Consider the following 13821-nt stretch of genomic DNA (forward strand, 5'->3'; position numbering starts at 1 on the left):
GCACCCGCGCGCTGGAATGCAGCACCGCAGGCGCCCCGTCTCCCTCTCTCTCCCTCTCGACCGGGTGAGCTATATGTACCGCTGTCTGAGGGTGTTTTCTGTGGATGTAGGTGTAACCGTACGGGATAGGACCGAGTGAATTGGCCGTGCGGTTAGGGGTGCACCGCTATGAGATTGCGTTCGGGAGATAGTGGGTTCGAACCCCAATGTTGGCAGCCCTGAAGACAGTTTTCCGTGGCTTTCCGTGTTCACATCATGAAAATGCTGGAGCTGTACCTTAGTAAAGGCCACGGCCACCTCCTTCCTACTCCTAATTCTTTCCTATCCCATCGCGGCTATAAGACCTATCTGTGTCAGTGCAACGTAAAGGAACTTGTAAAATGAAGGAAAAACTTCGGGCTAGGAATGGGAAGAAAGCAGCCGTGGCTTTAAGAAAGGTTTCATCCTAGTATTTCCAGCCCCACAGTGTAAGGGCAGCGTGTCCACCTCTAACCAGGCTGGCCCCAGGTTCGATTCGCGTCCAGGTCAGGGATTTTTACTTGAAACTTCGAGCTGGTTTGAAGTCCACTCAACCTACACGATTCCAATAATTAAGGAGCTATATGTCGTTGAGATAGCGGCCCCAGTCTAGAAAGCCAATAATTACGGCTGTGAGGAACTGTCGTACTGACAACACGACACCTTTTAATCTGCAGGCCTTTGGGCTGAGCAGCGTTCGCTTGGTAGGGCAAGGCCCTTCGGGGATCTTGCGCCATGTGGTTTGGTTTTGGATCATCCCGGAATTTTCCTGGAGTTACAGTGGGAATTTACTAGAAAGCACATCGAGGATGACGGTGTGGGCGGGGTTTCGAACTCCTCCCTTTCGAGTTCAGAGCTAGCAACCGTAACAAGCCGTGCCGCAACGCACTCTGCTATCCTTTCTTGTACATGATTTGTGATCCAAAAGTACTCAGTGACCACATGAATAAGTTGTCTCTCATCCTCGGGCATCCACACTCACCTGTATATTTGAATGCAAACGTTTATAGAGATATTGAACATCGTCATGCAATGCACTGTTCAAGGTTTATTGAGTGTCTGTTGACGTAGCTGTGCAATTGTTGTAGAATGTCAGACATAATGTATCGTGTAACAAATATCCATTCTTCGAGCCAGAAGAATTAATCATATGCGATTAAAATCCCTGACCCTGACGGGAATCGAAACCGGTCCGAAGGATTCTTTTTCTGGAGCGATTAGTTGACCTCAAGACTGGTATCAGAACGAGTTAAGAATGTTCTTGACGTACACCATGCCGTCAATATTTCCTTCAAACACACTAAAGGTCAGGGAGAGTCTAAATTAAAAGCATCCCACACCACGATTCCAGGTCTTATAAATGTGTTTCATGTGGAAGCAAACTGCATGATGTGGCTCGCCAGATATACTTCATAGATAGTCGCGATCCTATTTTTTATAAAAGTTTATTTCTATACTTCCCCAAATTTTGAGTGTAAATGCTTCTCCATCATTGCAAAATTAATTATATCTGTGTTATATTTCATTTTCTAATGGTAAACGTAACTCACTTAGCTAATTACAGATATTGTATCTTTGTTTCAGTTCCTCCCGAACGGTTGATGATTTACGATGCTAAGCGTCGAGACAGAACCAAACTGAATGAACCGTACAATGAAGGGACTGACATCAGCTTAGTGTGTGAGGTAACAGGAGGTAAGTAAACCATTCATCGTAATTTTGTAAAGTTACTGATTGTAAGCAGCTGTCCTCCAGTATATATAAGAGCAACATATAGATACTAGAGTAGCAGAACTTGTCCGTCATTGATGGGTCATTTGGTTACGATGTCACTGATTTGAATCTAAACCATTTGAGTGCTGTTTTTGACTTAACAATGGGCAGTGCCATTTTATTTTTGGAAATCCTTTGAGTGTATTCTGATATATAACATTATTATTTGTAATTTATATTATGTTGTTAAGGTTGGAATATATGTGAAAATTCACACACGAAATAAACACCAATAGGAGAATAGAAGAGAATTTATCCACATTTCAATACGAAATGAAATGAAATGAAATGGAATAACTAATAACTACACCAATACGTATGTATGGGACGGTTTCGGCCCTTGCGTAGGGTCATATTCAGTCATGTAATTTACAATCGAAAAGTTAATAGAAGTATACAAAACATTTAAAGCCTAGTATGAACACATACAGAAACATAAATACACGTTAAAATACGACATACACAGAGCTAAAAACATTTTAAATTACTATACTGTATGCGAGACGATAAAATCTTTGTTAAATTTCGTTAATAATAAATAATTGAAAATCAGTCAATGCTGGATTACTTCAGATCTTTGCAAATATCATGTATAGATATAATGTAAGTTACAGCCGTAAACTTAACACTGCAATGTCTTTTTTTTTTTTTTTGCTAGGGGCTTTACGTCGCACCGACACAAATAGGTCTTATGGCGTCGATGGGATAGGAAAGGCCTAGGAGTTGGAAGGAAGCGGCCGTGGCCTTAATTAAGGTGTGAAAATGGGAAGCCACGGAAAACCATCTTCAGGGCTGCCGATAGTGGGATTCGAACCTACTATCTGCCGGATGCAAGCTCACAGCCACGCGCCCCTACGCGCACGGCCAACTCGCCCGGTACTGCAATGTCTTAGTCGTCGCAGAGTATTTTCACCATTTCTAAACTTCATCCTACCGAAATCTTTCACTGAAAAAGAATTGATTAAATTTTTATTTAAATCAATTTTTTCTCTAACTTATCTTCGTAGACATTATATTAATGAAGGTATGTCTAACTTTCTGTTCCAAGCTTCCTCAAAACCATCAACACATTTAGTAATTTAAAATGGTATGCATCTTGAATATTATACGAGAGTATGTACATTCTAAAGACAAAGTTTGGTTACAAAACCTCCCGTTGATTTTCCGTAATAAGCGTACAAATAAGAAGTCCACAGACAGAAACAGAGTTTAATTTTTCGCGCGATGGTACTCCCACTGTCTAAAACCTTTAAGAAACTCCAAACCGCGGATATAATTCGCCAAACACACATAAACTTTGAAATTGTACATGTTGAAGACTGTTTATTATGTTCAGAATAACGATGTTGACTGTCTTTGATTCCTTATATGGGGCCGATGACCTCGATGTTAGGCCCCTTTAAACAACAAGCAAATATATGATTCTTTATGATGATTGTTATGATGTCACTATGCTGGTATTCAGCTTTCTTCAGCTTTATTAAATTATGTTCACTCACTGTACCACCAAAGAGGAAGATGTACATTACCTACTAAGTAACTGCGAGTAGACTGGATCAAGAAGGGCATACAATTTTTAGATTCACCTCCGAAGACGCACTGGATCGAGTCAAATTCAAACGAATGTTTCGATAAGCGGACCCTGCTGTAGTAAGGGAAAGCGATTGGAAGAAATAAAAGAAGAATGTACTCTACTGTTCGTTATTAATAGATTTTTATAGTAGCATCGGAGTTAATAGTGTAAAGATATCAAATATCACCTTCTTCAACTCATATTTCAAGGTAGATTGAGGTCGAAAGAAAGGGATAATCATAGGTTGATGGTATACCAGCAACAAAACTGAGGTCGGCTCACGATCAAGGTATGAAAGTTTGAACACCGATGGGATTTTCAGGTCCAATAATGAATTTTAAACCTTATTTCAGGAGCCAAATGAACCTCAGAACTTAGGGTAGGTGAATGTGAAGATCATTAGTTCTTTCATGAATCTTTGTATAAAGAATGCTCGTAGGCAAAAATGAATGTAATAAAATGTGTGCTTGAATTTCAATGACCATAGGGTTTTAAAAAACACTTCTAATAGATTAAAACAATATGCAGGCTGATTTTTGAACAAATATAAGATGCTATCATTCGTTGCTTAAGATGAGTTACCGAATTTTTGCCTTTCAGGCCTGGCTTGACTTATGTGCGACTGCCTCCTTTTGTTTTTGTATCTCAAAGTCTGTATTCGGGTGTTCTGAGGCAACAGCTAATAATAATAATAATAATAATAATAATAATAATAATAATAATAATAATAATAATAATAATAATAATCGTATGGCCTCAGCTACCGTGTGCAGACATTTCTATTTGACGCCATCTGGCTGCCTGCTCGTCAATTTCGATGTTCCGTTTCACTCTAAGCCCACTAGATGGCAGACAGAGTAAACCGGATCTCTCTTGGGAGTCTATGGCTGAGATTTAATGAATCTTGTCTGGTAAACACCAAATGTGTCACCAGAGATCTTTTACATGCCGACATTGTACGACATGGTGTATCGAATGGACTTTTTTCCGCCCTTCAAAAATCCGACTACCTCTGCCGGGTTTGAACCCGCTATTTTAGGATCCGGAGGCCGACACTCTACCACGGATCCACAGACGCAGCTAGGGATCAGCTAATAACGTTGTATACAAACAAGAGTAACCTACTCTAATTTTCTTGTTGTTATATCCCTGATAAGGAGTTCTCTCGCAGAACTATGTGAATCTGCACACGTAGGAATAGTACTTATCCGTTTTACCTCCATGGCTGAGGCGTCAGGACTATTATAATTTAGCCAGCTACCTGATGAATCATACTCCGTCATTCTTCCCTGCTCAAAGCTTTCAGTGTGGTCACTCAGCGAGAAATCGTTGGAATATTAGACTTATTTAAATTAGTTTGATAACGAATACGACATTTCATACAAAGCTAATATAAAGGTAACTTCATATTGCATATTATTTATAAGTGTGCACAAAAGCCAATGAATGACTTGCGTAGTGACATCGCGGAAGTATTAGTGTGCTCATAAATGCCCTTATTTCTGTTTGTTTTCTCATGTATCGAGAAAGATTTTGAAGGTTTCGGCGGAATAATAAGCATGTAAGTGAAAAATCTGCATCGTATGGGGATACATAGGTTCCAACAATAAACTACAGGTGGTCTTATAAAAATACAAATTTATATCAAAGAATCTGTAAGAATACGTGTGCTCCAAGTAGATTTAAGCTATATGTAATCCTTTGATGTTCAGATGAAAATAAGCATCTATTTCAGTTTCGTTCTACTTGTTTAGATTCCTCCCTGCAACATTTTTGTAGGTGGCCGAAGAATTAAGCGTAGGTTACTATGGTATATTAGGTAACTATTTTTACTTAAAAATCTCATTACACATTCTTCTTAGTCAGGACAGTGGAAGTAGCGGCTGTAAGGAAGATATTTCCTATCGTATATTGCTATCGAAGCTGGTAGTCAATCCTTGAGAAGTTTGGGTGACAATTCTTGGAACATCTTCAAATACCATCGCAGCGAGCCGGGATCAAACACGCCAATCTGGGCTCGAAAGGACAGCGCTTCTACCATCTGAGTTGCTCAGTGCCACGCCGCGATACAAATCCCAGTCATTGTTAAAGACAATGGTGAATATTAAATTCACGTCCGTGATAACGATTCCATATGAAACTGAAAGTCTCGTATCAATGATCATGACAGATTTCTTCTTATAGTGTTAATTTTACGTGAATGGTGTGTAAGTGAAAATAAAAGGTCGATTTCTCGTTTGTCGTAAATCTACGAAATTAAAATTCAGAGTAATTCAATTAGAAGTTCAGTTCAAAATATATTAACATAATAACGACATGTTATAAGGGAATTATCCGTGTTTATCCCCAGTAGAGCTAGGGTTTCATAAATTATTAGATATAAAATTCCTAGCAATGAAATCATTTACAACCAATATAGTGATCCTTTTATCAGGGTAAGTAGGAGAATGTATTCTAGTGTATTACTAAACATTGAGTCATTATGAAGGAGTATTTTCCATCCAACGAGATCAGAAGACGTGAGTTTAAGTGGAAGAACGTTTGATTACAGCACTGAGATACGTTTATATATTATATTCCGTTTGCTTAGATTAGTAACTTTTAGGTAGATTAGTTTAGGAATATAATAGAAAATTGTAACATAGTTACCTTGTTTGTAACATTTGTGTGCGTTAGGATAATGATTCAGGAAAGGAAAAGTAGACAAATCGTTCATCATAATAGACTCATTCTTATTATATCCAGAGATTTTTTGGTTTTATATGGACAGTTGATGTAAGTACATAGTAATTTATGGTCTCAAAGACTAATTGTGTTCGAAATATAATTGTAAAATGTATTTGGATCCCTCGTAAATCTTCTCATTCCTTTATTTCGTAGAAGATATTCGAGCCGTCGATTAAGTTACAAATTGGATTTCCCGTTTCCCTTTCTGCGGTCTGTCTACTGTTTTGCATATTCCTGTTGTAATTCCTTTCACAAGGTAGCTAACGAGCACTAACGTCGTACTACGGCAAGAGAAGAGAAAGAAGTAATCGAATGCCAGTTTCTTAGATTTGTGATGGACAATAATACAATTACTGAAGTGTGCAAATCCAAAAGTATAGGAGTAAATGAAATGTCGGATGACTTTTAGTGCCGGGAATGTCCGAGGAGACGGTCGGCTCGCCAGGTTCAAGTTTTTGATTTGACTCCCACAGGCGATCTGCGCGTCGTGATGAGGATGAAAATGATGATTAAAACGACACATTCACCCAGTACCCATGCCAGCGAAATTAACCAATGTTGGTTAAAATTCCAGACCCTGCCGTAATCGAACCCGGGACCCCCGTGACCAAAGGCCAGCACGCTAGCTAGCCATTTAGCCATGGATCCGGACAGTATATAAGTGTTCAGAGCCTTTTTATTTACGCGAGCAACTCTAGCTAAAAGCATAATAGAATTCGTACAAACTTTAGAATAATTTATGTCGAAATTTACAACGTTCTGAAATAGAAAAAATTCAGTTCATGCTTAGCTGTTTATGTTATGAGTCTTCAGTCCTTAGGCAAGTTGGATTCTCAAACATACCACAATTAGCTGACATGCATAGCCTAGTCATCACCAAACATACTAGGAAAATGAGGAGTGAGGAAATTTCATGTTGTTCTTCTCACTGAGCCAAAAGACACTAGTATACATCAGTCTTCCAAGCCCAGTGTAACGCACACCTCAGCTGAATCTGTGATCAATATACATCACCAAATCTGGCTGCATAAGGAGTTTTCTTAGCAATTTACTTTACGTCGCACAGGAGGCTAGGGATTGGAAGGTACAGTCCCAGAATTTGCCTGGTGTGAAAATAGGAAACCACGGAAAACCATCCTCAGGGCATCCTAAAGTCGGTTTCGAACCCACTAATTCCTGAATGCAAGCTGATACTTATATGGCCCAAACCGGCGTGGATACTGTACCGGTAAAAGAGCCCGACTCTCAGATTATATTTTAAAGTAAGCAAGAATATAGTTCTCAGGGCTAAAACTGGGTGACTAGTAGCTATGGCTCGGTACAGGAGGTAGGGTCCTATCTACAATAAAACTTTGACTCTGACTGAACATGAGTTTATTCATATAAGACATGAAATTGCACATCACCTCCAGGTAGATATAAGTTGTCTTCCACATAGTCCTATAATACGGCTCGGATTCTCCAGTTCACCAAGCCGAGCAGGTTTGAACACGTTCCAGAATATTCCAGGGACTCCGTACAGAAGCGGCTGGACTGTCTGGGTTGGTAGAAGGTAGAGATGCCTCGAATTTTCGAGGCCCAGGTTGAACCCCGATGATCCTGCTGATGTTGCAGATAATAATTTGCTACCTCAGTCCAATGTGACTGAGAGAATTGATGTCTCCAAGGTCACTCGCAGTACTGATAAATCTGTGTTCAGAAGAACCTTGGGTGATTAACCTATTAGCGAAGTCACTGGTTATTATTCGTCAAGACTTTCAAAATTTGGCAAAAAACACAAGTCCCTTCTCATGAAACTATGACCAAATTTAAAGTTCACCACTGGCGAAGGTACAAGTCTTTGAATGAACACGGATGAAAATCATAAGTCCATCCACATAAAAATCTGAATAGATTTAAAGTACATCACTGGCGAAATTTATAAAGTTTTGAATCAACACTGGCGAATGTACAAGTCTTTGAGTGAACATGTACGAAAAAAACAAGTCCATCCACACGAATAAATTTATAGTCTATCACTGGCGAAATGTATAAGTCTTTGAATCAACACGCGAATGTACAAGTCGTTCTTTGAGTGAACATGGACGAAAAACACAAGTCTATCCATATGAATAAATTTACAGTCTATCACTGGCAAGGTATCCAAGTTTTTGAATAAACACAGGTGAAATCCTAAATTTATGTTTTAAAGACGTTGAATGAAGTTAGAGTTCATCACGGGCAAAGTTTATAAGTCTTTGAACCAGTACCGGCAAAATCACAAATTTATGCTTACGGGAATTTTGAGCACATTCAGAGATCATCACTAGCAAAGTTTATAAATCACTGTTTATTAGAGGAATGAGTCTCTTAACACTCGCAAGTAATGCAGGTTCAATTTATGAAGAATTCGTGCTTTAACATACGTAAATAATACAAGTCCGATTTTGAATTTAACACACGTAAATAATACAAGTCCATTTCATTAATAATTGGAAAAATTCCAGTCTTGAACGCCCGTAAATATTGTAAGTTCAATTATGAAGACTTAGAAAATGTTCCTTAACGCTCAAAATATTGCAAGTCCACTTGAGAATACTTGGAATAATTCGTTCTCCCACACTCGAAAAAAATACAAGTTCACTTTATGAATATTTAGAAAATTACGGAGTTCCTCGTCGGGACTGTCACTACACGACGATAGTAGCAGCGGGAGTGTCCACGCTGACTACTCAGCTGTAACTGAGTGAACAGGCTACAGTGGGCCCTCCTTTTATTCGATCCGGGATGTCTACGTCACAATACGGCTTGACTGAATATCTCCTGAATCCCTCGATGGATTTACTTGAAACTCGAGCATTGCGACGTTCAGGTGATCTCAAACAAGATGACATATCGCTCAAGGCGGTAGCGTAATTATTACGGGAGTTACAAAATTTTCCCCGTCGAACATTCGGGAAGATGTGACGTGGAATCTAGAATATACGAGTCCCGGCTGGGAACACGTGGTGTGACGGGCGGGCGGTCTAGCTAACCCCTGTGGCTACGTCACAGCTCACAGCTGTCCTTCACTCGCTTGCTTGCCCCGCTGACGGTAAACAAACCAGGCGTGCTCAGAACATTACGCGTGATAATTAAATGTTATTTATACTCAAAAAATACTCATGTACAGGTCGTAACCGGTACAATACTTTCTCGGTTTGTATAAGGAGTGGCATCACTTTAATTGCTCATAACTCACTGATTTTCGTATTGTCAAAGCTAAGGCATGATCTGACCAGGGGAAAGTATCGAAAAAATAAGACACATCTCGGTACACCCAGTACATAAGTGGTTTGTTTTGGAGGGAAGTGTAGGGGTTAATAACGGTAGAGGTAGATCAGAGCATGATTATTAGATTAGGACAGGGTGCAGTAGTTACAGTGAAATGAAGAGGTTAGCACAGAATAAGGTGGCATAGATAGCTCTGCTAGATAAGTCTATCCACAACATTATGGATGTACTTCATCCTTTAATCTGGGAGGGTACTTTTAATGAAAGCTGACACACCGATCATCCGCGAATGTTAGTATATACAGAGCGATTCATTAATAAATTTCATTTAAAATATCTCTATACTCCTTAAAGACACTGATTTTTTGATACTTGTAGTAAAATTGACACAGCAAAGTGTCCCTTTCTTTTCTGATGATACTTACGCATAACATTCTCTAAATTAGAGTAGGCCTATCATAGAAAAGATTTGCATATTATGTTTTAACACGGTGCATATATTACGGTATATGAAACTTGTGTACAGTATGCACTGTAGGCCAATGTCTGAGACGCATAGTGACGATAAACCAAATCAGGATCTATTCAACAGTCAATATTATGTTCGTGGACTGGCGCCTGCGGTGCAGGCAACCCGGCGTACTCCAGTGTACTACAGTCAATAACTTCTTGGACAGGTGCTTACAGCGTAGACAAACAGTGTTCACCTATGAACGTATTAGAGACAGTTCAATGATCACATAATCTTTTGACCTGTCTTTTCGCGTATTTTTCCAGTTGCGGTAATCCGGACGATTTATACTTAATCATCTCAAACATCTCGCTCACCGATTGGCCTAATTTTTGCAGAATTTGAAATTTGACCCTTGCTCAAACTGCGACATTCTCAAGTAATGTCTCTGACATTCAATTACTCTTCGCAGCAGATACCGTAGTTCTGCTTATACTGTATGCAAACAATATATTCTTGCTGGGACTAGCGAAAAACTGTCACGGCAAAATCTTGTGGTACAAACTCTCCGCTATAGTGCCCCACAGACACACTGGACGGCCAGTCCACGAACTTAATGACTTCACTATGTATATTTGTCTCATAGGAGGCATTTGTCTTGTCGGTTAGTTTAAAATCACTCATATTATTGGTGGTGTATACAGTAGACAGGACGTGTTGAAATGAGGTAAAACTTCGCAGTAGTACCCATTTCGGCTACTGACCGCATTCGAATTGTGACATTGCTGCAAGAACGATGGCGACAAGTGGATGTCACCACTCGTGTTGGAGTGAGTCGGAGTAATGTCTCCGGGTTTATTAAAATATTCAAGGGGAGACAAATGGATATTGCTAGTCAACGGTGGGGACGCCCACATAAACAACTCGCAAAGAGGATGGGTACTTTTGCTTTCAGCTCGGCATTGGCTCACCGCCTGGAGTTGTTGTACGACATCAAACCAAACCAAACCAAACCCCATGGCACTACAGCCCTTGAAGGGCCTTGGCCTACCAAGCGACCGCTGCTCAGCCCGAAGGCCTGCAGATTACGAGGTGTCGTGTGGTCAGCACGACGAATCCTCTCGGCCGTTATTCTTGGCTTTCTAGACCGGGGCCGCCATCTCACCGTCAGATAGCTCCTCAATTCTAATAACGCAGGCTGAGTGGACCTCGAACCAGCCCTCAGGTCCAGGTAAAAATCCCTGTCCTGGCCGGGAATCGAACCCGGGGCCTCCGGGTAAGAGGCAGGCACGCTACCCCTACACCACGGGGCCGGCGTTGTACGACATCAGATAGTGTGAAATAGGCTACACAACGGAGGACCTATGTCAAGGAGGCCGGTGTGAAAAGGTCCTCTAAACCTAACCACAAGGCAGCACGTGTAATGTGGGCAACTCACAGCCCATGGCATCAGCAACAGTGGAAGCGTACGCTCCTTTCTGATGAGGTCATCGTAAACTTGCACTCATAGAACAAGAGAATTGGAGCCTGAAAGCAACTTGGTGAGAGATGGTACGAGCTCTTCCTTCTGACTACTTGTTATTTTTCTTTGTATGTAGCCTTCGTAATATATCATGCACACTCACTCAAAAAGGAGTGCATGGTATTATTTATTCCTCACATTTATATTATATCAGAATTAGTTTTAATTAATATCAAACTATTATCAAAAGTCACCTTCCATGTAGATACAAGCCCAGCTGATATCCACAACAAACGTTATGCCTTTAGGTGCAATTGTTACTGATAAAGTGTACAAGCAAGTACCTTACGCAACATCATGCGCTTATTTTCTTTTTCAGTGACTTTACATACATACAAGTAATAAAATAAAAAGTGAAGAATATGCAAACATTTTTTTGAGCAGTGTATTAAAATCTACCGCACCTTCATTTTTCTAAATATTTCTCTGGTTATAAACAATAAATTTAGCCAACAGTTTATTATTATTCTTTTAAATAGGCCACCAGAGGACGACGAAGCTCAACTTTCCCGCTTAGCGAGGGACCTGATTTTGCCCAGTAATCTCGCATTCTCTGGATATGTTTCTCCCTTATTTCTTTTGTCCAGAGGACTTCTGTTTTGTTACAGGTTGGTCTGTCCTGAAATCTCTTTTGTTTTATTATTCTTCTTCTGAGTGGTGCTCGGTTTCTGACGTCGTTTTCAGTTACTCTATGCCTTTCTTCACTTCTCTTAGCCATAGTGCCCTATCTTCCTGTTCCTTAGTAGTTGAGAAGCCGTTAGGCCATCCTAGTCAGGTTCACCCTCGTGATATGTTCATAGAAAGTCAGACGCCTCTTCCTGGCTACGTCTGTTATTTTTACAGTATAACTGTATAGCTCTTGGTTTGGTCGTCTTCTGTACTCGCCAACTACTTTGATCGGTCCTAGTATATTTCTCAAGATCATCCTCTCCTGGACCTGCAGCTCACCCAACAAACCTTTCCTGTTCATTATCAAGCATTCTGTGGTTTATAGGATAAAATAAGTGGTGTACTTGTTTTAGCGCACAATCGTTCCTTTGGATGCAAATTCGTGTATCAAATTACATTTATGAATAAAGGTAATTCCAACGCGACTTTGTTGGGGTCGTGGTGACAAACATTGACATAAGATACGTATCGCGTGATGGTCAAAAAGGTATCCTTGTCAGCATGGGTTTGAAATTTTTAAATAATAATAATAAATTCTTGTGGCTATTGCTTGCCGGGTGCAGCCCTCCTAAGGCACATATTCCGATGAGGGTGGGCGGCATCTGTCGTGTATATGAAGCATCGTATTACTGTGATAGATAATAGTATTGTCTGGTGTTTGAGCTGAAGGGATACTGAAGACATCACAAACTTTCGGCCCCGAGTCAATCATTCAGGATTAAAACGCTCGGCCAGGAATCGAATCCGAAGACCCCTGTTCCCAAGTCCATTACGCTGCCCGTTTAGCCAAGGAGCTTGGCGCTTTATTGTTGAATTTTATTTCTTAAATCTAAGTAAATGTACACATCGTCGAGACAAATTCGATTTCAACAGGATGATCAGTATCCACATGCTTGGGCTTCAAATCATTTTCCACTGCTGGAACAGTAGATGTACCGACGTCGATAGCTGCAGTCGCTTGAGTGCGGCCAGTATCCAGTATTCGGGAGATAGTAGGTTCGAACCCCACTGTCGGCAGCCCTGAAGATGGTTTTCCGTGGTTTCCCATTTTCACACCAGGCGAATGCTGGAGCTGTACCTTAATTAAGGCCACGGCCGCTTCCTTCCCACTCCTAGCCCTTTCCCGTCCCATCGTCGCCATAAGACCTATCCGTGTCGGTGCGACGTAAAGCAACTAGCAGAAAAACAAAAACAGTAGATGTGTTCGACTGAGAATCAAGTAGGGTAGTATCGGGGAAATCAACGCTTGGCCACTTCGATTTTGAGACTCTCCTTTCAAGCCGTTTTACGCTTAACGTTGGAGACTTTGGACTTCTCATAATTCTGAATTTCCCCTCTGTCTTCTATAACACTATCTTCATTATTTTGAAGCCATTTGTTGTCCATAGGTCGCGAAACTAAACGATGACTACTTTTCGCAATTCTTCGTACCACAGTTTACTGAAATCTCCACTATTCAATCCTTTCCATGTATTTACTGAACTCACTAGGACGAATCAAACGACAGCCCATACGACGTTCTACAACTCCGCAATCCAGAGCTACCCTAATTGCTAGCCACGCGGCATGGTCATTTTTGCACCTTAGGGTGGTGGTGCTATTACATTACCTGATGATTTCGTAACGCGGTCACACTCGTCTTACTAAGTACATTTGTCCTTCCTCTTTGAAATCAGATATTGAGCACTGTCATCACACGCGCGGTCTAGAAAATCCTGTCCTGTTTCTAAAGCGCTCACCGGCCTAAGTACTGTTTTGAAACTATAGACAAAGGGGACCGATGATCTAGATTTTAGGCCCCTTTAACCACAAAGCAGCACCGGGCGAGTTGGCCGT

General features: G+C 40.6%; 1 protein-coding gene across 1 annotated transcript in view; it reads left to right on the forward strand.

Moving 5' to 3' along the window:
• LOC136876965 (nephrin) overlaps positions 1–13821 on the forward strand; it is a 1454397-nt gene that overhangs the window by 667507 nt on the left and 773069 nt on the right. The window contains exon 4 of the mRNA XM_067150735.2: positions 1603–1713. Within this exon, the coding sequence (XP_067006836.2) occupies positions 1603–1713 (111 nt within the window). The remainder of the gene's footprint in view (positions 1–1602; positions 1714–13821) is intronic.

Source organism: Anabrus simplex, chromosome 7, assembly GCF_040414725.1.
Source record: "Anabrus simplex isolate iqAnaSimp1 chromosome 7, ASM4041472v1, whole genome shotgun sequence".
In the NCBI taxonomy this organism is placed as follows: domain Eukaryota; kingdom Metazoa; phylum Arthropoda; class Insecta; order Orthoptera; family Tettigoniidae; genus Anabrus; species Anabrus simplex.